This window comes from Heliangelus exortis, unplaced genomic scaffold (assembly GCF_036169615.1).
Source record: "Heliangelus exortis unplaced genomic scaffold, bHelExo1.hap1 Scaffold_135, whole genome shotgun sequence".
NCBI classification, from domain to species: Eukaryota; Metazoa; Chordata; class Aves; order Apodiformes; family Trochilidae; genus Heliangelus; species Heliangelus exortis.
In genome coordinates, this window is record NW_027285952.1 from 358,149 (window position 1) to 383,313 (window position 25,165).

General features: G+C 45.0%; 1 protein-coding gene across 1 annotated transcript in view; it reads left to right on the plus strand.

Moving 5' to 3' along the window:
• LOC139790750 (ankyrin repeat domain-containing protein 26-like) overlaps nucleotides 1–25,165 on the plus strand; it is a 678,272-nt gene that overhangs the window by 295,683 nt on the left and 357,424 nt on the right. Inside the window, exons 20-21 of the mRNA XM_071732606.1 lie at nucleotides 3,955–4,019; nucleotides 4,365–4,506. Of these exons, the coding sequence (XP_071588707.1) occupies nucleotides 3,955–4,019; nucleotides 4,365–4,506 (207 nt within the window). The remainder of the gene's footprint in view (nucleotides 1–3,954; nucleotides 4,020–4,364; nucleotides 4,507–25,165) is intronic.

A 25,165-nucleotide genomic window follows, 5' to 3' on the forward strand; every position in this document is an offset into this window, starting at 1 on the left:
GAAGAAGGAGGGGGTCCAGGAGGAGGAGGGGATCCAGGAAGAGAAGGGGATCCAGAAGGAGGAGGGGATCCATGAATAAGAGGGGGTCCAGTAATAAGAGGGTATCCAGGAATAGGAGGGGGTCCAGGAAGAAGGAGGGGATCCAGGATAAGGAGGGGGGTCCAGGAAGGAGGAGGGGGCCCAGAAGGAGGAGGGGGTCCAGGAAGGAGGAGGGGGGTCCAGGAAAGCAAAGACTTTGGTTTGCTCCTTGAGTGTTTATCCAAATGTGTTCATTGTAAAGGAATGGAGAAAATACTTCTGAGAGCAAGCAGGAATGAAAATAATGACTGTGTCTGTGTCAAATGATCCATGGCATTGCATGTTTTGAATCTTTCAGAACCCCACTCATGATTGCTGCTTCTGTTGGGGAGATGTATTTGGTCAAAGTTCTCCTTTCTCACGGTGCCAATATTTCCCATGAAGACAAAGATGGGAGGATAGCTGTGGATTATGCTGATCTTCATGGCCATTTACGGTAAACTTTGAACTTTATGATTAGAATAAATGGTGTGGTCTCTTCCTCTTCCAGTAAACCTCTTCCAGTCTTATTTTCACACCTTAAAGTCTCTCTTCCCTATTCCCTTTTTATCTTCCTTTGGGAGGGTGGAAAGGGGGGTAACCAGAGCAATTCTGTCACCTGGTGTTTGGTTAGAACTGAGATTATCTCAGGTGGTTATGTGTGCCTAAAAGGCAGGCTGAAAAAATGTTCTGAGCAGGAGTTAATTACTTGGAAGGTGGGAATGTGCATTTATAGGGCAAATGTGACTGCAGGGAATGCTGGAGTGAGTTCTGTGTGTATTACCCCTAACAAATACTGAGGAGTTTATGAATTTTTATAAATATTTGCAGGGGGGGGAGGGGGGTGGTAATAAATTGGTGTTAACTGTTGTGCCAGCATGTGGTTCTTTTTACCAATTTTATTTCCTCTCTTTCTCTGTCCAGTGTAAGTCAGTACCTGGCAAAACTGGAGGACACAGCAGAAGCTCCTGCAGGGGATGCACTTGGATCTCCCGAACAGGCAGGAGCTGCTGGAGGGATAAAAGAAAAACCAGACCAGGAGAACAGAGGAGAAGCTCCTGCGTGTGATACAGAAGATCCCAGCATAGTCATCACTCCTGAGCAGGCAGGAGCTGCTCCAGTTTTTTGGGGTGCACCTGCTGTGGACAGAGGAGGTAGGATCCTTAACTATGGAGGAGCTCAAGAGGAAAATGATGTGGCCTTTTCTTGAGGTGGTTTGGGAACGTGCTGATTTGTTACTTTTTGGCCTTGTCAGGGCACCTGTGATTTGTTGGCAGGGTTTAACATTGGCCCAGCAATTAAACTGAAATAACAGATGCTCACTAGTAATTCCCCTCCCTGATGAAGAAAGGAGAGAGAATAAGGGAGTTATGGGGTGGAAACTAAACTACACAGCTTTAATGAAACAGTAATGATAAATAGAAAAAATTACTAAATATATACAAAGATACAGGAAAATTGATACCACGTTCCTCCCACCTCTCCCCCAGTAACTCTCACGTCACCACCGAGGCTGCGGGGCAGCCCTCGGAAAGTCCAGGCTGGAATCCTGGACTCAGCAGCAGTTGGGAGCTGGAGGCAGGAACACACAGATCCAGGCTGGAATGGGTCAGGACCATAGGCAGAGGAACGGATGGAATCCTCCCAGGATGCTGAAGCAAACCGGGAGAGGGGAAGCAGGAAAGGCAGGAAGGGGTTTGACCCTCGTGATCCCTCAAATTGGAAATTTGAGGAAAAATTGTCTCAGAAAAGTCACTGTTAGCAACAAGCAATGCAGTGCCTGTGTGTACTGTCTCTTCTGGAACATAGTTTGATTTACAACAGAAATGATGCTTTTTTTTTTTCCACCCTCAGTGATTTTTTTAATAAAAAAATTACACTGCTTTGTGATCAAACACCCAGCTCCTTCAGTGAGTGTTTAAAATCCAGTCTATGCTTAGGAGAACACAGAGCCCTAGAAGGATCCTAAAGAAGTCATTTTTTAATATCAATGAAATGTTGTCACCTCAGACTCTAGACTGCGACCTGTTGTTCTTTGAGGTTTTTAAAGTGTACTGTTTAATTGCTGGCATTTCAAATCTAATGTCAGCATGTCATTTAATCTTTGAACAGCCACAGAAAACCTTTGTGAAGGAAGCTCAATAAGGTGAGACTTTACAAACCCCTACCATTTGCTTGAGGGGTGATTTTAGAGACACAGCACTGATTTTGCTTTGTTTTTTAAGGAGCTCTGAGACTGAGATGAATGATATCACTTGGAAAGATTCTGAAGATTCACTCCTTTTTACCCCTAAGGTATGGTGCGTTTACAGGAGAAGTGTCCTTGAAAAATAAATCTCTTGAAGGCAAGTTTTCTCTGGGACTGAAAGAAACAGAAGTTCCAGCCAGCATTTTTTTCTTCTTAGAAGCCATCTCTGGCCTTTCTTCTGCTGTCAGATTTTGCTGAAAAACCTGTAGCTGTGGCAGAGAAAGCAGTAGATTTGTGGTTTGGGGCCAAAAGTCATAGGTACACAGTCACATTATTTTATTTCTTCCTGTTCATTTGGATCAGCATCTGTTGCAGGGGGATTCTGCAGTGATGGGGAACTTGAGTGTGGCGGCTCAACCCACTCACTAATGCTGGAGATGCCAGCCAGCATCTTTAGTTTTAAGATGATTCCATTTTCCTGCACTGATTTAAATAGAAATAATGCATTTTTCTGCTGTGATGTTTGAAATTTAGGGATAATGCAGAGGCTGATTTGTGCAGTGAGTCTGGTGATGCTGAGAGTTCCTTGCAAGTAAGAATTCTGAAACTTTGAGAGCTGAATTTTACTATAGCTGAATTTTACTGTAACTGAAATGAAGCTGGGCTGAAGTGGGGAAGGGCTTCTCAGGGGCTGTGAAGAAGCAGGGCTGAGACTGCGGACAGGAAGAAATCCTTTCTGCTCCTCCAGATTTCCATGGAAAAGCTGAACGCCTTGTAAATGAAAGCTCAGCAAAGTTTCCCTTTTTTCTTTTCAATAAAAAAGCCTTTTTCAAGGAGTCATTTAAAGGCAAAGAAGATGCTTGCTTCTGCCCTTTTAAAAATCTTCTTTCCGTTGAACTCTTTTCCTAAAAGTTACCAGACCTGAAAGAAAAGCAGAAGAAGGAGGAGACGGGAGGCAATGGTGACCTGCAAAGCCCTGCAGCATCTGAGAATGCGAAGAAGTCTGTTGGCAATGGTGGCCTTCAAGTCCCCAAGGCACCTTTAGAAGTCAGCACTGGTGAGAGAACTGAGTTAGGAAATAGAATCAGAAGTTGGAAGGGACCCATCAGGTCCAACTCCTGTCCCTTTGTCTTTGGGCACCCCCAGAATCACACCTGAGAGCTTCATCCAAAACACTTCTGGAGCTCTGGCAGGTTTGGTGCTGTCACCACTTCCCTGGGGAGCTTCTTCCACTGCTCAGCTGCCCTCTGGCTGCCAAAAATTTTCTGATGTGTAACCTAAACCTCCCCTGATTCAGCAGCTTTTGCTCCTTTTAGTTCCTTGTCTTGAGATGTGGGAATCTTGTGCTTTTCTGTCTGAATTTCCCCATGAGGCTGATTTGGCATCATGTGAGCAGTCAGAGCCCAGCTGGAACCAGGAGTTGCTGTCTTCTGGGTGCTTGGGTTTCCTCTCTGGTCTCCAGCTCCTCGCCCCTTTTTCTTTGCCTCCACATTTTCCCAAAAAGTGCATCCTTCAGGATTTAGACCTCATGGGGTGGCTTAAAGGAGAGCCCTGCAAGTGGTCTGAGCAGCCTAGGAAGCCACCCAGCCTGAGCCTTGTGTTCATCTGCTGGAGATTTAGATGTCCATCCCCTGAAATAAAAAGGGTGTTTTGTGTCTTTGTGTCAGTGGGAAGTGATAGCAAAGTCTCTCTTCTTCCCTGGGGTGTAGGTGCCCCAGCAGCCCTGGAAGCAAAGGAACAGGAAGATGAGGATTCTTCTCCCTGGGATTCTGAGGTACTTTGTGTGAAGGACAGGGAGGTTGCCATGGGGGGGCTGGGGAGGGTAGGAGGGAGATCCAGGAGCACCTGAGAGCTTGCTGGAATTGGAATGAAGCTGGGCTGAAGTGGGGGAGGGCTTCTCAGGGGCTGTGCAGGAGCAGGGCTGAGACTGAGGACAGGAGGAATTCCTTTCTGCTCCTCCAGATTTCCATGGAAAAGCTGAAGGCCTTGTAAATCAAAGCTCAACAATTTTTCCCTTTTTTCTTTTCCATAAGAAAACCTTTTTCAAGTAGTCATTGAAAGGCAAAGAAGATGCTTGCTTCTTCCCCTTTTATATCTTCTTTTCCTTGATCTCTTTTAGGAAGAGTCACCTGTAGAGGAAGTAAAGCAGGAGGAGGGAGGCAAAAGTGAAGAGAAAAAAGCTCCAGCTGCCTGGATTGTGAAGCACCATGTTTTTCATGTTGACTCTGAAATCCCCAAGGCAGCTTCAAGAGACGTCACTGGTGAGAGAAAGGAGCTGGGAAACAGTGATGCAATTCTTTCTCTATCATTATTAAATGATGTTTTATAATATAAAAGGTGTTGCTCTCCAAGTGGTGGAGGTTCCTTGTATAGGAGCTCAGTGTTTGCTTCCTCCTAGCATCTTGATACTGATAATTTATGCCAGTCTCTGTTGTGCCTTCAGTGGTGTTATCTACAAATGTTCCTTTGCCACCAGGAAAAGCTGAAACCCCGTTACAGGCTGAGTGAGAGATCATGGACCTCGGAGTAACAGGAGTGGTGCATTTCTGGCCCTTAATCCAGAATCTTTCTTTTTTCCATTAAAATGAAAGTTGCTCCAGAAGAAAGGAACTCACAGAGGTGCACGTGAAGTTGCTATTGTGATAAAATGATTCACTCCAGCAGCTCACAAATTTTAGAGGGTGTTTTATTTTGTTCTCAGCCTTTTCTCACAACCATTAAAGATGCACTCTAGGTGTAAATAAGTAGTATGAAGTCATGCTGTTTATAAAAATCTGTTTTTCACTGTAGGTGAGCACTCTGGCTGTACCTCCCAGATATCAGCAGCAGCTGAAAAAGAAGTTATCAAGGATGCCATTGAAAACTCAGTGGTGCAGGTATGGAAAGCCAAATATTTTTGAATTAGAATCTTAACTGTAAAATTGTATTAAAAGCTATGGTGAAAAAACGGTAAGTGGATAATGAAGGGAGAGTCCTGGAGAGGAAGAGTGAGTCTGAAGTGAATCTGGATCCAGTCTTCCTATGGTGTAAAATCCTTGTCATGATGTTGGATATTTTTTCTTTTGCTGCTTTGTTTCCAGCTGGTTTCCTTCAGTTTTTTTACCATTATTTTTCCTGTTGTGCTGTGCAAACAAACAATACAGTCAAAAGCATCTTTTCCCCTGCAAAATGCATATTCAAGTGAAAAGGGAGAATTTTCAGTAACATGCTGATCTGTTGGATGAAACGTGGCTTTTTCTTTTTGAGAGAAAAAGCCTTGAATTTTGGCCACCTTTCTGATGCTTTCTCTACCTCTGCAAAACATGTGTGGGTTTGGCCATGTTAAGAAGTGTTTGAAAAAAGGAATTTTTTTGCAGTGGGATTAAGGCAGGCATCCCCTGGAGTTTTCTGTAAGAGCTCAAGTGGAGCAAATTACTTGGAATTTGGGGCATGGTTTGGTGGGCATGGTGGTGGTTGGACTTGAGGATCCTGGAGGTTTTTTCGAACCTTAATGATTCTGGGGTTTTATGACTCTGTCCACATAGGAGCAATTGGCCCAGGCCCAGAGGGAAAACCTCTTACTCCGCCAGCAACTGGAAGACAGGAAGCAGCAGCTCACCCAAGAAAGTGTAGTGACTGTTGCTCAGGACTTCTTTAATGACATTTTCAAGAATCTCAAGGCTGATACTGAGCAGAAAGTTTATTTGTTGGAAGAGAAAAACAAGGAGCTATACGAAAACTGCAATGTCTTAAGGAAACAGGTCTTTAGATGTGAGGTTGACAAAGTAGAAGCACAGGTGAAGTATACAGTATTAGCAGTGCTTAAGACTATTAGCAGTATTTTGGGGTTAATTTCTGAGTTTTGGGGCTTCTAAGGGACCTGGCTGTTCCTTAGAAAGTCAACTTCAGACACCAACCTAAGCTTTCTCTTCTCTATTTTATGGTGCGTGGCAATATTTAAATTTCTTTGTTCTTTGTGGCTCTGTGAAAGACCAAGAACTGCACAGAAGACTCTTGAGGACCTCAGTTAAAGTTTTTCTGCAAAAAACAAGTAGGAAACGTGCTCTTCTGCAGAGCATTCCACAGCCTCAGGCAGAGCAATGATTTCATTTCTTTAAGATGGAAAGAGGGGAAAGAAATCCAGCAGTGCTGTCAGTCATTTTACTCTGTGAATCACTTTGTATTCTTAGTACCAAACTAACATACACATGCTTGTGTATGGCTCAAGAAGAGTAGTACTTGAGGTTGTTTTTTTTTTTTATTAAAATCCTCCTGAGGAGCTCTTGGTAGTTGAGGTGCTCAGCATTTGGCTACCGACAGCAGGCAGATTTTTCCTGCTTTTTGAGTTCAAGACAAGGTCTAATTGTATAAATCAACAAATTAAAGACAGAATTAATGGTCTTATAATTTTCCTCATGCTCATATTCATTAGTGCAAGATCAGAGTACTGCAACAGGAGCTTGCTGATGCTCTGAAAAAGCTCTCCATGGTAGAAGCTTCGCTTGATGTCGCCACGTGCTACAGAAGGAACCTGGAGGAGGCCACGCTGGGCTTGAAGAAGGAATTGGCAGAAAATAAATCCAAGGTACAGAAAGTTTAGAATCTAGAATAAACTTCCTAGTGCTAGGGGGGGGATGATGTGTGGAGGAATCACAGCTTTTTACAAACGTAGTGTCAGGGTTTAACACTGGCCCAGCAATTAAACTGAAATCACAGATGCTCACTATTAATCCTCCCTCCCCTCCTTTATAAAGAAAGGAGAGAGAATAAGGGAGAGAGACTGATGGGTTGGGAACTAAACTACACAGCTTTAATGAAACAGTAATGATAAAGAGGAAAAATTACAAAATATATACAAATAGACAGGAAAATTGATACCACGTTCCTTCACCCCCTCTGCCCCAATAACTCTCACGTCACCACCGAGGCTGCAGGGCGGCCCTGGGAAAGTCCAGCCTGGAATCCTGGACTCAGCAGTGCTTGGGAGCTGGAGGCAGGAACACAGAGATTCAGGCTGGCACGGGGCAGGACCACAGGCAGAGGAACAGATGGAATCCTCCCAGGATGCTGAAGGAAACAGGGACGGGTGAACAAGGGGAAGCAGGAAAGGCAGGAAGGGCAGGAAGCTGGCTTGGCCCTCGTGATCCCTCAAATTTACCCTGAGTATGAGGTGTATGGGATGGAATCCTCTGTTTGGTCAGTTCTGGCATCTGTCTTGTCTGTTCCTCCCCAAAGGAGGGCTGAAGGTGGGACCTCTTTATTCCTCTTGGAGGGTAAAATGTTCCTCAGAGCTGAGCAGTGGCGTTGGTTCTGCTTTAACTATAAAAATCAAGTGTTATCAGTCCCAGAAGCAGACACTGTCTGAGAAACTTGCTGTTAATTTCAGCAAGTGTAACTACTTACAAGAGACTGAACTGAAAGCAAAAGTACAAGACAAAAAATCCCCTTTATCCTGGCCCAAACCAGGACACTTGGTATCTTTGTCTTTGACACAGTCCAAGGTTTGTATGTGGTAAAGTGCTCTGCAAAAGAGACTGAGGTGTCTGTCACTTATTCCATGTGGTTTGGCCCAGAAAGTTTTATCTGATTTCTGAAGGACAGTAGAAATAACGGACTGTGTTTCTATAGAAACAATGTCTGCATTACTATAGAAACAATGTCTGCATTTATATAGAAACAATGTCTGCAGTAATGCTGCATTTGGGCTTCTTGCTGCTCACTGTGCTTCCCTTACTTGTAACAAAGAACTCTTTTGGTTAGAAAAGATCTTTAAAATGAGGTCCAAGTGTTCCCCCCAGTCCTGCTAAGCCCAGTCCTGTCCCTCAGCACCACATCCCCACATCTTTGAAGTCTCCGTAGAGATTGTGACTCAGCCCCTGGTTCCAGTGCCTGACAACTCTTTTGGGGAAAATATTTCTCCTGCCCCTTGTTGAATCTCCTACAGCCCAGGTCCCTCTAGCAGAGCTTCCCGGCCCTCATCAGATCAAGCCTCCCACCCAATTTGGTGTCATTTGCACCTAATCCCCTCATCCACTGATAAAGATGTTGAAGAGAACTGGTGCAGAGCCCTGGGGACCACCCTGGGGACCACCACTGGGTTTAACTCCATCCATCAGCATGCTGCCAATTCTGATTGCTTCTGGAACTTTCCCTGCATGAATATAGGTATATCTATAGATATACAAGGGGGATGTGACGTCCCTTTAGGAGAAGGATGAACTTTTTAATTGCTATTTTCAAGGGGGGGAGCAAGCGAAGGGATCCAGAGAGTGCCTGAAAGGAGTGGGAGGGTAAGTGTCAGTTCTTACAGTGGAGAAGATTGTGTAAAGTTACATGGTTTGTGTTCATTTCCTAGGAGGAGGGAAGGTATGAAATGTACTGACAGCTCTTTGGGTAGTGGGTATGTGCAGACAGAGGCATTCCCTGAGCTCTTCAGCATAAAAACTCAGGTGAGTGCTGTGGAATCTTGCTGTTCTTTTACAGCTGCAGGAGTTGGAAGAACATCTTCAGCATGAGCATTCAATTTGTGACTTGAAGATTGCTCTGGAAAATAAGGAAAGAGAAAAAAGAGATTGTTTCCAGAGACTGGAAGACCTCCTGTTGGCATCTTCTGGGAGAACTATTGCAATGAAACACCTGGAGGGACGGATACAGTGGTGAGAGAGTGGCACAGGGGACCAAGGTGTCTGCTGCTGTCTGGGGTGGTGAAGATGCTTCTGTTTGTGCTTTGCCTGCTGTTCTTTAAGAATTGGTGCTCTGGTGGTTCCTTGTAATAAGAACTGTGTTTCTGTTTAAGCCTTGAAGCTAAAAATGCCCGACTGCAAGCCACAGTTGTGCAGCAAAACAGTACAATTGAAACCCTTCTGCAAGGCTCACCCCTGGTAAGCTGCTCATAAACTGCTGTCTTTTTCCCAGTTGCTGTGGGGCCTTTGGAATATTTTTATTTTTTTCTGGGTTGATGTTTGAGCTCTTTTCCAAATTGTGGGATTCTGAAATCCTGGCCAGGAGCAGAGGGGCTTCTGAAAGTGTTCTCTGTGTTATTCTTTCCCTAGAGCAAAGTGGCAGGGTGAGTGGGGGAATTCCTTCTTTGAGGAAGCTTTTTCTCTATCCTGTTCTGTCCCACAGTGTTCCTTCCTTAGCAGCTTGGATAAATAAGTGCTGAGAGGGAGGGATTCTTTCTAAATAAGAAGAATTCTTCCCCGTGGTAGCTCCTGGGTTCTCCCTTGGTTGCTGGAGGATGCACAAGTGCCTCAAGGAGTAAATCTGTGCCCCTGACATTGGGCATGTTGAAAAAAAAAAGGTTCCCTTTTTAATTTGTGGTGGGTAAAAGTGTGCTACCTGCTTCAGGAGCAGGCAGCTTCCCAGGACAGAGTGGAAGAAATCAGAGCCCACGACCACGAAGCAGAGAGAAAGCTGCTGCTCAGCAGAATGGGAGACCTGAAACAGGAATTAGAGAGTGAGAAATACACCCTGAGAGAGAGCATTGTCCTAAAGGAAAAATATGAAAAGCTGTATCTGGAGGAAGTGAAAAAGAGAAGATGGTTACAAAATGAACTGGAAAGGTAGGTACATGCTTTTTGGAGTGGTAACAAGAGTTTCCTTTTTTCCTCCTGTGTTTTCCTGCTAGGGTTCCTCTTCTACATCTGGTCAGCATTACATCTGTAAGCCTGAGATGGCATATTTGTGAGGAAGGTTCCTTTAACCCTCCCTCTGTCTTAATATCTCTTGAGCATTCCAAGACTAACACCACTAATCGTGGAATTAATGTTGGTGGTTTTTTTTTAATTAATTGTACTTTACCAGTCAGCCTTTTTGCCAGTCTCTAATAATTTCCTCCTTATATTCAGTGAGTGGCAAAAAAAAAACAAACCATGAATTTTATGTCCTGTACTGTTTGAATAAGGATGTGCCCTACAGAGAACAGAATTTAATTCTATGAAGGAAGAAAGTGAATATTTTTTTTTTCTGGCTTCCATTTGAGGCTTATGGTTTGAACTTTCCATGGGAAAGGGTGTTGTTGCGCAGGTGTTCTCTGCCTTTTGGAAAAAGCTGTGTAAGCACAGAGCATTCGCAGATTTGAAGCTCTCATGCTGAGAAGTCTCAAGTGTTGGTTGCTGCTCCTTGTGGGAAATGTGACTGCTGAGAAATCCTAAAAAAACCCTCAGCTGTTCAGGGTGTGGTCACTCCTAATCCCTTCAACTTTCACAAGTTGAATAATAACCAAAGACCTGGGGGGGTGGGGGGAGGGTAACTGGGCCAAAGTGACTCCCAAAGATAACTCTTGGTACGTCTCTGATTTTTTTCAGAGTTGAGGAAAACCAAGGAAAAGCCAAAAGAAAGCTTTGTGGGAAGCTTGTTCTTTCCCTTTCCATCAGTGAAGATCTGGATTTCAGTGCTGGGCAGTGTCTGGGACATTCTGGGAACACTCTTTCTCTAAGTTCAAGTTTAGGAGGAAGCTTCCCAAGTTCACCCACAGGAACAGAATCCTTGGGGAACAACATTTGCACCCATTATGCAGCTCAGGTAAAAAATGTGAAATCCCACCCTTAGCATCTGTAAGCCAAGTTGTGCTTTTTAACCTTAAAGTTACAACTCGTTTGTAGTGATTACTCATGGTGTAACTCCTCCTCATCACAACACTCCGCATCTAGGTGTGGTAGGGGTGAAGAGTCTTGGTTTTGAGGGTTGTTCTCTTTTCCAAGAGCACTCAGGGTTTTGAGGAGTTTTTGAGGGCAGTGGGAGCTTAAAAACCTTGCAGAAAAGGGGGCAAGTGAATTAATGCTTGGGAAAAAGGAAAGAGCTGCCAGTTTCCAAGGGGCAGTCTTTCCCTTTTCTCCTTTTCTGCATAAGGAAAAAATAGAAGTAGAAATTTAGAGCAGTTTGGCTGAGAGAAGAGCAAGAGGGAGAGAGGATGTGAATCAAAATCACCTCTTTGCCTTTGCTTGGGTGGGGGCATCTCTTTCCATTGTTAGCTATTGGCTTGTTGGGTGGGAAATGTGATGAAATATTCTCAGGAATCGGGTCCCTTGGCTTTCTGTGGAAGTTGGCTGAGAGGTGGAGGTGTAGAGCAGCTGCTAAGGGGAGAAGATGAGGTGCATGTCCTGTGCCCTGTGTGCCATCTGCTTTTTCTGTTTTGAAAGTCTGAGAGTGACAGAAAGAAAGAGAAGGAAGAGCTGAGCTGCCCTCTCCAAGTGCATCTGGACAGAGAGCTGGAAATAAACAGGGAAGTGGAGGAAGAGTCTGAGAGGTGGGGCATGTTCGTATCCCTGAGTACAATTCAAGCTGAATTCAATTTGAATGTAGAACTGGGTGTGCAGAAGAGTTGGTGAGGAAATTCCATCCTCATCTTAGTCCTAGCAAGACTCTGCTCTCCATGAGATGAGAGCTGCCAAAGGAGGTTTCCCTGCAGGGAAAATCTGAATTTTTCCACAGGTGAAATTTGGAGCCTCCAGGTGTGGCATAGGAATGCTGGATTTTTGTCTCAGTAATTTCTGTTAAAGACAAAATTTCTGTAATGTTTACACAACAATATGTGAAAAAGGCTGCTTGTTGTTCCTTTGCTTCATTGTTTTCTTCTCAAATGTGCTTTGTAGCTCTGAGAGCTTCTCAAGCATTAAACAGATGGTAAGGGAATTTGGGGAGCGAATGTCCCTGCATGAGTTGAAGAAAGAAATAAAGGATGTTTATTCTGAAATGGCCAATGAAGTTGCTAAAATGAACACAAAGGTGAGCTCTGATTTGTGTGAGGCTTTTTGGTGGTGGTGGTGTTTTTTCTCCTGGAAAAACTCTTACTCTTTCCCAAGGCTTCTTTTCACATTGTTAATTTTTTTGTTTGTTTTTTTTTCTGAGCTGTGTTTTGGAATGGATTTGGCTTTCCATGGTGCTGCAGCAGTAGATGAGTGTGCCCAAAGTTTTTTCTTCTGGAAAAACTGTCTTACTCTTTCCTAACGCTTTCCAATTGCTTCCCTGGGCAGGACGCTGTGAGGTGATGCAGAAAATGTTGTGGAATTTGTTTCAACCCTGGTTTCAGCCCAGTGGAATTTGTTTCAAACCCTGGCTTCAGCCCAGCCTTTCCCTTCTCCTGGGCACCCAAAAAAGTGCTTTTTGAGGTGGTTATTACTGTTTGAGTAGCATGAAAGAAAAGTCCCCTGCCCTGGCAGGGGCTCATGATTAGGCCAAAAGTTTCTTGAGTTTTTGTCTTCCAAGAGAAAGAGTTATTTTGGATGACAGGGAAGGTGATTACATCGAGGCAGAGTTAAATAGAATCACAGAAAATTATTAAGGGTTGGAAGGGACCAGCCTGTGCCAGTGCTCTGTCACCCTCACAGGGAAAAAAAAAAAAATCTTTTTATTTATATGGAACCTCCTATTCTCAAGCATTCATTGTCTCTTTTCCTGTCAAATAAATCAAGGTTCTTCCTTCTGTTAGAGCCTCTTTCAAGTGCCCACCATGCCAGTTTCCTCCCCTTTTAATGACTGACAGGATATCAGGTTTGATGTTCAATAGATACAGAAAATTTTGCTTCTGGAGGGGGGAAGAGAAGGACAGAGCTGTAGGTGACCATTGGGACCTTACAAAAGGCTGATATTTCCTGCGCATTTTTTAAAACAGACTGCAGCTTTCACCTAAAGAGGAGAATACATCTTTGTCCTTCAGTAAAAGCCATCTTCTGAACTAATATTTAAAAATTTCTCAGTGTAGAGGGAAAAAAAAGATGGTGTGTTTCTCAGTGCCATAACGAAGCTTGAGTGTGTTGTAAAAATTCCTCTACAGCATGAGAGGTGGTTTTTGTGCTGAAACCAGGAGGTTTGGCTGTGTTTGACTTCCTATGAGCTTTTCCAGTGCTTTTCCAGGAAATGGGAAAATGGGGAAAATGCTGCCAGTTTGGTGCCTACTGCAGGAGAAGGGCTGGGAACCTGAGGAATCCTATCAGAAATGATGTTATAGGTGTTCTTGATTAAAAGGAAGCCCCTGGTTTCACTCTGATTTTAATACTGGGTCAGCAGATGATAAATCCAGTCCGGGTGCCCAGCCCTTTACCAATATTTTTTCTTCTTTTGGCTTCTGCTGAGTTCCTTTTCTTGTGTGTGTTTTTTTCTGTCTGCAGCTCGACAAACTTTCTTGCCAGCTGAAAGAAGAGCCTAAGGCAGGCAGGATGGGAGGAGAAACACAAAAGTGGACCAGCAAGTGGAGATGAACACCCTGAAAAATACAAATACACCCTGAGAAAGAGCGTTGTTCTAAAGGAAAAATATGAAAAGCTGTATCTGGAGGAAGTGACAAAGAGAAGATGGTTACAAAATGAACTGGAAAGGTAGGTACATGCTTTTTGGAGTGGTAACAAGAGTTTCCTTTTTTCCTCCTGTGTTTTCCTGCTAGGGTTCCTCTTCTACACCTGGTCAGCATTATGTTTGTAAGCCTGAGATGGCATATTTGTGGGGAAAGTTCCTTAAGACACTTTGCCTTCATTAGAACTCTCTTGATTTCTCTTGAGTGTTCCAAGAGTCACAGCAATGATCATGGAATTAATAGGGTTTTCTTCGTGGATTCTGTTTCCAAAGGGAATGTATAGCAAAAAAGATGAATTTCATGTCCCTTATTGAATAAGGAGAGGCCCTGCAGAGCACAGAATTTGATTCTGTGAAGGAAAAAAAAAAAATGTCTTTTTTTGGCTTCTATTTTATCAGTTTGTCTGAGGTTTCAGCTCCCCATGGGAAAGGGAGGGTAGCTCAGAGTTGGTTTTCTCTGTGTTTTGGAAGAAGCACAGAGCATTCACAGGTAGCTTTGAAGCTCTCGTGCTGAGAAGTCCCAAGTCCTTGGTTTGATTGCTAATATATAAGCTCTCCAAAACCCCTCAGGTCAAATTCTGGGTTGGGTCACTCCTAATCCTTTTTTCAGAACTCAACAAATAATCAGAGACTATGAGTAACTCTGCCAAAGTGTTCCTGCCAGAGATAATTCTTGGGATGTGTCTGAATTTTTTCAGAGCTGATGATGAACTACCAAAAGCCAACACTGCACTCCATGAGAAGGGCATCAGAAGAAGCATTTCAGTCACAAGCAGCTTGGAGAGCAGAATTCTGGGTCCAAGTCCAGCTCAGCTTTCAACTCACCTGGGACATCCTGGCAAAGAGTTTGGCACTGAACAGGAATCTAAGTCCAGTTGGTGGGAATCTTCATTTGATCAAAGTTCTCCTTCATTGCAGTGCTGATATTTCCCAGAAAGACTCTGATGGGCTGATAGATGAGGATTATGCTTTTATTCACAGCTATTCCAAGCCTCCAAACTTAAAAATTTGCTGTCGGGTCACTGATCACATTATTTCCTTACACCTCCCACTCCACAACAAGCCCCATGTTCTTCTCCTCAGGATTTATGCTGCAACCCTCCAAGCTGACCAAGTCAAAAGTCAAATTCTACACCAACCCTGCACTGCCTCCCCCAGAAAGTTCCTGCAGGGAAGTTTTGTGCTGAGCAGAACCTCACCATCCCCAAAACTCTCTTCCAACAACCTGGAAGCATCCTGGATCCAAGCACTGGCACCTCACTGACTGTGTCTTAGTGTGCCAGAGAAATGTTGGCGATGTCCGTCATAGCTGAGCGATGCCTGGTGCAGAATGTTCTACAGACCACTGCCTTGTGCCATGCAAACTTACCCTCTGCTTGAAGCCCAGACCTAAGAGGGGTGGCATCCCAGGGAGGAGGCTCAAAGTGAACCATCTTCAAAAGGTACAGTGAGAAACAGCTTCCAGGTAAACCTTCAAGCTGGACTTTTAGATCATCCCATAGATCCCTCTCCCGAAGCGAATCCCCAGGGTTCTCCTCAAAGAAAACCAAAGATTGGAATCTCACCCAAGAGCTCCCGGAACTGTTGACAAAGAAGAGAAGCTCTAAAATTTCCCTGTCTTCCAAAAGGTAGAGTGAGAAACAGCCTCCAGGTAAACCTTCAAGCTGGACTTTTAAATCATCCCATAGATCCCTCTCCTGAAGCGCTTTGGCAACACATTAAAAAGAGCATCCTGCAGTCCTCTGAAGAATCCCCAGGGTTCTCCTAAAAAAAAACCCCAAAGATTGCTTTGAGGAAAACAGCTGAGAGATCCAATAATTGTTGACAAAGAGAAGAGAACCTCTAAAATTTCACTGTCTTCCAAAAGATGCAGTGAGAAACAGCTTTGATGAAAACACCACGGTGCAGTCATCAGCACCCTGTAGAAGAAGAAAGAAAAGTCAAACTGCTCACACTACTGAACTATAACTCTGCTCTGCTTTGCTGGAAAAATCCTTGGAAGAATACAGTGGTTTTCTCTGGAGGTGAACTTTCCATGTGTCATGACCAGCAAAAAAAAAAAAAAAAAAGCCTATAGGAAGCCTCTGACAACTCTGGGGTGCAGGTATGTGAAGCCAAATATTTTGAATTAGAGTCCAGACTGCTAAGTAACATTATAGAGTAAATGGAGAGTAATTACAGAGTCAATTATAGAGTAAGTTATAAAATAAGGTAAAGAAAATTAGCAGAAAGTGACTAATGGTGATGGCGGAGTCATTCAGAGGAAGGTGGTGTTACTGTCTGAAGTTAGGTACAGTTTTCTAAGGATGGGGAAAAATCTTTTCCACGATGCTGGGTATTTCCTGCTGCTTTATTTCCAGCTGGGCTATGTTGTTCCTGCAAACAATGCAGTCAAATGCATTTTTTTTCCCCCATACAAAATACGCGTTGAAGTGAAGAAGGAGATTTGTCTGTAAAAGGCTGATGTGTGTGACTAAACATACTTGGTCTTCCTCTTTGTAAGAGAAAACTCATGCAAAAAAAACCTTGGAATTTGGTGACCTTTGATGCTTTCCCTGCATCTGCAAAACATGTGTGTGTTGGGCCATGCTAAGAAGTGTTTGAAAAGATTTTTTTCTGAGGGTATTTCTGAGGGGAATAGGGCAGGCATGTTGGTGTTGGGCATCTGGGGCAGGGCTGGGCAGAAGGGTCTGAAGTCCTGTGTAACACCTCAGGGGAGAGTGGAGCACATTATTCCAACTTTTGGGACATGGTTTAGTGGTGTTGGTTTCCCAGTTGGACTGGAGGATCCTAGAGGTTTTTTCCAGCCTTAATGATTTTGTGGTTCTGTGATTCTGTCCCCATAGGAGGCATTGGCCCAGCTCCAGAGGGAAAGCCAGCTGGCTTCCATCAGCTGCTGTACAGGGATGCTTTAATGACATTTTCCACAAACTCTGCTGAAAAGCAAGTTTCCACGCTGGAAAAAATGAGCAAGGAATTAAAGGCCAAGTGTGCTGGTCTTAAACTATGAGGCTGAAAAACTAAAAAAAAGGGAGGTAAAGGACACGCTTTTTGCAACGTTGAGGGCTCTGAGCAGTGTTTTGCTGTTCATGACTGCATTCTGTCTTTTGGGACCTGCCTGTTCCTCAAAAAAGTCAATTTCAGCCACTAAGCTTTCTCTTCTCTGTTTTGTGATGTGCAGCAATCTTTAAATTTCTTCTTTGTGGCTGTGTTAGGCTAATTAACTGGTCAGAAGACTGATTAGAATGTTAAAGTTTTTTTCTGCAAATTCCACCAGTCCCAGGCAGAGGGTTTAAAGGTTGAAAAGTTCTATACCCATTTTGTTAATTTTTATTTTCTGGAAAACAGGAACTAGTCCTGTTGAGTAATTAGATACTGTTTGTCTGTGAATAGTGATGTGAACAGTGCTTTAAAATTCCATTTCTTTCTTCGTCTGAACCCCGGAGTGATTGAGTGAGGTGAATACCTGCATGTGTCAGATAACCACCTTATTCTTCATTTTTCAGTTTCTTTAAGAGGGAAGAGGGGGAAGAACTCCAGGAGTGCTGTCAATGGTTTTCCCCTGTGAATCACTTTGTATTTCTAGTGCCAAAATACCAGGTTCCTTTGGGAGATGGTAGTTCTGTGGGTGGCTGGAGGAAAGGAGGGACTGTCCAGATTTATGAAAGTTGTTACTCTAAAATTACCTTGGTATTAATTTAATGTATTCATTTAATGTAAGCAATATTAATTTAACTTAATGTATTGGTTTAATTCTTTGTAGAATGCCAAAAGAGACCAAAGAACCATCTCATACAAAGTCCTGCCTTTAGTCACCAGAGTAATATCTGCAGTCAAACTATGGCTCTTGCATCAAACAGATTGCTTTGAGTTCTGTTAAAAAAAATAACATGATTCAGTGTATGGTGGTGTATTGTTCAAAAAGTATAACATTATCTATAACATATATTATTTTTTAATGTATTAGAAAACAGAAATCTCCATGAGCTGCTGCTGATAGTTTGGAGGTGCTGACTGCTGGTGGCAGGCAAAATTTTCCTACTTTTTGAATTCAAGACAGTTGTAACTGTATAATCAAATAAGTTAAAAGACAGAATTCATGTTCTTATAACTTTTTTCATGCTTTTTTCATAACTTTTCTTATAACCATTTCATCAGGGCAATGTCAGAGAGGTGACATTGGAAAGCTCTCTGTGGCAGAAGTTCACTGGAAGTTGCTACGAGGCGCTGCAGGAACCTGGAGGAAGCCAACCTGGGCTTGGAAAAGGAATTGGGAGAGGTTAAATCCAAGGTACATGAAGTTGTCCCAGAATTCCAGAGCAAACTCCATTCACTGATTGCTTTGAAGCTTTAGTGCTGAGCAGCCCCAAGTCTTGGTAACTCTTTCAGGTTTGACTGCTATGATACAGGCTCCCCAGAACCCTTCAGGTCAAACGGGTTTGGTCATTCCTAATCTGTTCCTGCCAGAGATAATTCTTTGTGTCTTTGTGTTTCAGAACTGATGAAAAAAAAAAAAAGGAAAAGCCAACAGAAGGCTTCGTGGAAGAGAAAAGAACACGCGTGGAAGTGGCTGCAAATCCAGTTCACCATTCAACTCACCTGGGACATCCTGGCACCAGTCTGATTCTGAACAGAAGTCCAGTAGGAAGCATCCCCAGCTCACCCATAGGAGCAGAATCCTTGATGAACAGGATTTCCTCTTCTGCAGACAAGGTAAACATTTTGAAATCCCATCCTCAGCTACTGCTGAAGAGCATGTGTATGCAAGGTTGTGCTTTTTAGCCTAAATTACAACTCATTTGCAGGGATTACCCATGGTGTGTCTCCTCCTCATCCCAACACAACATCTAGGTGTGCTAGGGGTGAAAAGTTTGGGTTTTGAGGTTGTTTTCCAAGAGTGCCCAGAAACCAAAGATGATGCCATAGGATGGTTCCAGCTAAGCTTCAAATTAAATTTTCTTATCTAGGATGTATGACCATAATAAATAAATCTGCAATAAATCTCACTTTATACTTCATTGTGGGAGATCCACTGTGTAGGAGGCATTTGGGTTTTTATGGGGTTCTCCTGGAGAAGCTGTGAATTTGGTCACTGCTCTTCCTTTAGTCCTGGAGAGAGGGCCCTTCCCTCCCCTCTGCTGTTTATGGCCTCATTTCTTTGGCCCTTGGAGTTACTGCCTGGTTTTGTGTGGACTTGAAGAATGTTTTAGAAGTTTAATATTGCACTCATGTTAATGGTGTGTTTTCTGTATGATTCTAGTACAAGTGGATCCTGGATGAATTTGTCTCTGAAGAACCTGGACATGGTAATGTGTCATGTTAGAGTAAGTAAAAAGATGACTGCTCCTAACTCTTGAAAACAACATCTTGAAAGCTGTTTAGTTCCTGTGCTAAGCACAGGGTTTTTTCTGCTAGCTTTACACTTACTTGAACATGGCAAGTTTCTGCTCTGTAGAGCTCTAAGCAGCTGCCTGAAAAAAAACCCAAAACCAGCACAAAGGAAACTGACCTATTTCCTCCACACAGGTACACTTAGCTAAAGCTGAAGTCACCTTTCACTGGAGTTAATCCTGAATCACAAACATAAAAGGAGCCCTACACAGAGTTTCACAGACTTCAGCCATCACTTCTCCTCCCGTGTCCAGTGATTGCCTTCAGCACTGACCCATAACACACCCCCTGCTGTCAGTTCTTGGTCTTTGCTGCCCTTTACTCATTGCTTGTGTTTGTAGCTCCTCTGTTTCAGTCTTTTTATTTGAATAGGCAAGAAGAGGCTAATCAGTGACAAAAGTTCTCCTTTCTTCAGAGAAAGATCACTCAGTAGTGTTCAGGCAACTGTCAGGGGAGCTGAATGTTTGTCATCCATGGCATCAAACATGTTCTGTGACATGAGGCCAGATGCCCCAGGAGGAATTGCACCTATTTTGTACTGATTACTCCAGAGTCACAGCTTTGCAGTGACTGGTGCTGTTTCAAAGCAGGAAGCCCCTGAGCCAATTTCCTTCTGTTGCTGTCTGCTTTTAATCACGGAGAGTGTTCAGCTCTGGCTTCGTAGCCGTAATGTTCTGACAGTGACCTCTTTGCCCCTCTCTCCTGTAAAAGTAACGTCAGGAATCTTGTCTCTTTTCTTCCCAGACACTGATGAACTTTCAACTACATCTTTGGGAGCTTGTTCCATATCTTGTGATGGATCAGAAGACATGAAAATATCTTTCTGTCAGTCTGAATAAATGTTCTGAGTCTGTTGGATGGATGACAGCCCTGTTGGCTTTCCCTGGTGGTTTTTTGATGCGTAGTCCTCTCCCTCTCCCCCTTCCCTTTTCCCTCCTCTCCCATTGTCTTCCCTCCCCTCCCCGTTCCCTTTTCCCTCTCCCTCTCCTCTCCCTCCCTCTCCCTCCCTCTCCCCTTTCTTCCCCCTTCTTCCCCCTCTCCTCTCCATTCCTGTGTAGTCCCCTCCCTCTCTCCTTTCCCACTTTTCCCCTTTTCCCCCTTTTCCCATTATCCACCTTTTCGCAGCCCCCTTTCCCCCCTTTCCCCCCTTTCCCCCCTTTTCCCCCTTTTCCCCCTTTTACCCCTTTTCCCCCTTTTTCCCCTTTTTCCCCTTTTTTCCCCCCTTTTCCTCCTTTCCCCCCCTTTTCCCTCTTTCCTTCTTTCCCTCTTTCCCCCTTTCCACCTTTCTCTTTCTCCTTCCCCTTTCTCCGTCTCCTTTCTGCTTCCCCTTTCTCCTTCCCCTTTTCCCTTCCTCTTTCCTCTTTCCCCTTCCCCTCCCATTACCCCCCTCCCATTCCCCCCCTTCCATTCCCCCCCACCCATTCTCCTTTCCCTCCCCCCACCCCTTCCTGCCCATTCCCTTCCATGCCTTACCCTGCCCTCCCCTCCCCCCCCAACTTTCCCCTTTTCTCCTTTTCCCCTTCTCTCCTTTTCCCCTTCTCTCCTTTTCCCCTTTCTCCCTTTCCCCCCTTCCCCCCTTCCCCCCTTCCACCTTTCCCCTCTTCCCCCCTTCCCCCTTTCACCTTCCCCCTTCCCCCTTCCACCTTTCCCCGCTTCCCCCCTTCCCCCCTTCCCCCCTTCCCCCCTTCCTCCCTTCCCCCTTCCCCCTTCCCCCTTACCCCTTCCACCTTTCCCCCCTTCTCCCCTTCCCCCCTTCCCCCCTTCCACCTTTCCCCCCTTCCCCCCTTCCCCCTTCCCCCTTCCCCCTTCCCCCTTTCCCCCTTTCTCCCTTCCCCCCTCCCCCTCTCCCCCCCTCCCCCTCCCCCCCCCTCCCTTTTTCCTTCTTCCCCTCCTCCCCCTCTTCCCCCTCTTCCCCCTCTTCCCCCTCTTCCCCCTCTTCCCCCTCTTCCCCGCTTCTTTTCTTCCCCCCTTTCCCCCTTCTCCTTTCCTCCTTTCTCTTTCTCCATCCCCTTTTCTCCTTCACCATTTTCTCCTTCCCCTTTCTCCTTCCCCTTTTCCCTCCCTCTTTCCTCTTTCCCCTTCCCCTTCCATTCCCCCACTCACCTTCCTTCTTTCTCCTCCCCTTTCCACTCCCCTTTCCCTCCCACTTTCCCCTCCCTTTCCTTCCCTTTTCTTTTTTTCCCTTCCCTGCCATCCCCACCCTCTCCTTTTTTGTAATTTTTGTAAATAAATTGATTTGGATTTTGGTTTTAAAGTTTTCATCAGTCTCTGACCTTTATTTCTTGCTGCTACCAGTTCTGCTCCTCTTTACCCTTTTTCATTTTCTGCACACCTGCTTTTTGAAATGGAATAGAAAAGCCCCATATTTCTGAAGGAAAAAACATAGCCTGCTTTTCAAGAGTGCAGAAAGGGCCTTGGAAGTAGAAAGACTGCTCCAGAAATCACTTGGGCACGAGCAATGTGATCGTGTCCTTTGCTGCGTGTCTGGCATGGCTCAGTTTGGAGTGCCAGAGCTCAGCTCCAGTTCCCTGTTGTGGGCCAGAGGGTTCATTTTCCTAAGGAAAGCACATGGACAGTGTATTTCTTCCCAGTGCTTTCTGATGCCACTCAAGTTTCAGAGCCTCATTCTAAAAGAGGCTTCATGGCAGCTCTGCTCTAGAGCTGTCACATGTGGCTCCACACCGAGCCCTCTGATCTGCTCCCTTTCCTTCAGACACAACTCACAGCAGCAAATACTCATCTCACCATCTCCCTTTGGGGATCCAGTCAAAACTTGTGCTGCCTCTGCACAGAATGACTTCTGCAGCCTGACCAGCACCCGACAGACACATCCTGCAGAGGGGGACAGGACTTTCCTATTTGTCAGACAGAAAGAGGAATTTGGATATCCCCAGAGAGAGCATCTCTTCAAGAAACAGGCAGTAAGCTCTAAGGCACAGACAGCTTTGCCATTAAGGTCTCTTATGGAGAAAAGAATTCACTCCTAAATACTTTTGGTGGAAGCATTGGGTCCCTGCAGAGAAATCTCTGGGGGAGTCCTGTTCCCAGTGGGTCCCATAGCCAAGCAGAGAGCATCCCTCCCTTGGTGGTCTGCAGCTGGAACAAAGGACCTCATCAGCAGGTTTTCCAGTCTATTTGCTAGTTTGTGCTTCCTGTATCTATGGTATATCTCTTTATGTCACACCATACCACACTGTCAGTCATTCTGAAGTTAAGAGGATATCATTTTATTTGTGCAGACCTCTGCTTAGTGAGAGGTACGGCTAAAATCTAAGCCAGGTGTGTCCTGGTTTGGGCCAGGATAAAGGTAATTTTCTGTCTTGTACTTTTGCTTTCTTTGCAGCTGCTCCCCACAGACACTGCTGCTGTTGAGAAAGCCAACGCTGCTGCTGTTCCTGCTGCAGACACCACAGCCTCTCCCTCTTGGCACACACAGATACTTGTTGGCCCCGGGAGTGGGAGAAAAGGAAAACCATGGAAATGAGAAATGAGCCTGTTCCAGGCAGGTGAAGGACAAAGAAGGAATTGCTGAAGCAGAGTGGGCAGGGGACAGAAAGGCATGGGGTGCACCTGGCCTTTAGAATGCCCTTTGCCATGCTCTACCATTGTCCTGTTGTAGCCAGACTGGTGATGTCACCCACCCAGGTGGGTGATGTGGTGGGTGGGAAGTTCAGGAGATGATGAGGGTCACAGTGCCATCAGTGATCCAAAGTCCTCCTGGCAAGCAGTGACAGTGCCTCAGTGTCCAGAACTTGTGCCAACACTGTTTCCTGTCTTTATAATCCCCCTGTGGGGTGGGACAAAAGGCACTTTCACCCCCTGTGTGGATGAAGACACGCTGGGGACGCCCTTGAGCAACCTCATCTGGTTCATCCTGCCTTGAGCAGGGCACTCAGACAAGGAGATGCTCAGGGGTCTCTTCCAGCCTGAGGTATTCTGTGATTCAGAATGATCTGGAGAATGATAGCGGGAATGATCTGTAGGATCATGGAGCAGGAGGAGCACGGGAAGCTCATCCTTGAGCAGCTCCAAGAGACACTACTGTTGAATGAGGCTGATGCTGTGGATGGGATTAAGAAGTGAGTTCCATGGGGACAGGAGAAGGGTTGGCTTCAGTTGAGTGGAATCATGGAATCATGGAATGGGTTGGATCGGAACTAAATGATCTTGAACCATTCCGACCCAACCCATTCCATGATTCCATTGTTCTTTGACACAGTCCCAGCCAGTTCCAGGCCTGGGCATCTCCACAGCCACCACCAGGGCTTTGTGATGCAGGGTCTGGGTCCTGGACACCATTGTCATGGGGGTCTCCATGGTGACCAAATCTAGGAGAGCACCTCCTTCAGGAGTCAGCAGCTGCCCTGGGTGCTCATGGAATATCTGTGGCAGAAAATGCCCAAGATGTCCATGGAGAAGGAGGTGGAAGCCTGCTCCCAGCCCTCCACAAGACCCCAAGGTCAGTGACTGAAGGAAGGGCTGTGGGGAGAGGGCAGCTGTCCCCTGCAGCCCATGGAGGAGCACAGAGGGGCAGATGTGGATCTGCAGCCCTGGAGCACCTTGCACCAGGGTGATGTCAGTTATTAACTGAAATACATAAAATTTTAGAAAAAAGTTACATTTGAGCAATGTGAGCATGTCTGGGGAAAGGGTCAGGAACGTGAGGTTGCTTTTGTCTCTGTGTCCAGATTTCTAGTGAGTTGGCTTCAGTTGGGTGGGAGGTGTCCCTACCCATGCATGCAGGGGGTTGGAACAAAATGATCTTGAACCCTTCCAAGCCAATCCATTTCATGGTTTTATGATTCTGTGACATGGTCCCAGACAGTTCCAGGCCACCAGGACTTTGTGATGGGGTAGGTGCAGTTTTTCAGCTGTTCCCTTTACAGCTGAGACCCAGGCCTGATGAGGAGCCATGACAGCATCTTCATATTCTTGTGCTTTTTTAATCCCATCACCCACAGTTGGTTCCATTTCTCCAGGAACCCATAACATTACTGATAGCGTATGGTTAAATGGGGATGGTGCAGCATGCACAAACCTTTGCCTCCCAGGCTTAGAGCATGGCATGTGATAAGGATCTACAGACTCATCATTGTATAGATCACATCTCATGCAGATATTTCTTTCATATCCAAGTGTGGCTGCTTTGACCTGTGGGCAGTTTATTTCCACTTTATAGGGATATTTCTTATGTGTATGAAATGTGTATACTATGTGTATCTCCTAGGTGTGTGAAACAACACTGTACCATGTACCACACTGTTGAAGACCATATCACAACTATGGTTTGTAAGCAGCTGTTACCAAGAATGAACCACAGAGCAACACTAATCCCAGATAAAAAGCCACAGATCACACCCTGCATACCAAAGGTACAGCAGGACTGGTTTAATTTCCAACCCTGTGAAATTTCCAGAGAAAATAGCTTGATTCCCACTCAGCGGAGCCATCTGGGTATCCTTCACTGAAGTCAAAATTCAAACTGTTCATATAAATGAGTTGAATTTTCAAATGGGCTCTAGATATTTAGCTTAAGGCCCACATTTGGTGCCAATAAATCTGTCAGGGTGTTACACTTGGCCGACAATTAACTGAATGACAGAAGCTCTCTATTAATGCCCCTCCCTACCCTGATAAAGAAAGGAGAGAGAATAAGGGAGAGAGACTTATGGGTTGGAAACTAAACTACACAGCTTTAATGAAACAGTAATGATAAAAAGGAAAAATTACTATGGCTGGACTCCTGGGGTCAGCAGGCCTGGTTTAATTCCAGATCACTTGTAGTGGTGATGGTGGGAAGGTGTTTGCCATCTTGGGTTCCTCTCTCATTGTCCTTCAGTTTAAAGCATTTCTAAAGCAGTTTAAAGGAGCTGCAGGCATGGACAGTGTAGGGCAGCCTGCAGGAGAGGTGGCCAAGGGCTCTGGAAGGCTGAAAGGCCCAACAGGACCAAGGGCTTTGTCACCCCAGACGTGGCAGCTGCCTCAAACACCATGGTCTACCAGGAGGAATTTTGTCCTGGGGCTCTGGACTTTCTTTCCCCTTCTTGGGGAGGTCAAGATGTGTCTGAATTTTTTTTTTATTACACGTTTTCATACTCCACTGTCCCTAGGAAGAGTCCTGACTCATAAGAGAGGGATGGGCTCTGCCTTCCCATTGCCTGGGTTTCAGAGTTTGTCCTCAATGCTGCATTAATAAATAAATAATGAAAAATCTTTGCTTTCAGAGCCACCTATACAGAATCTTTGCCTCCCTGCAATCAT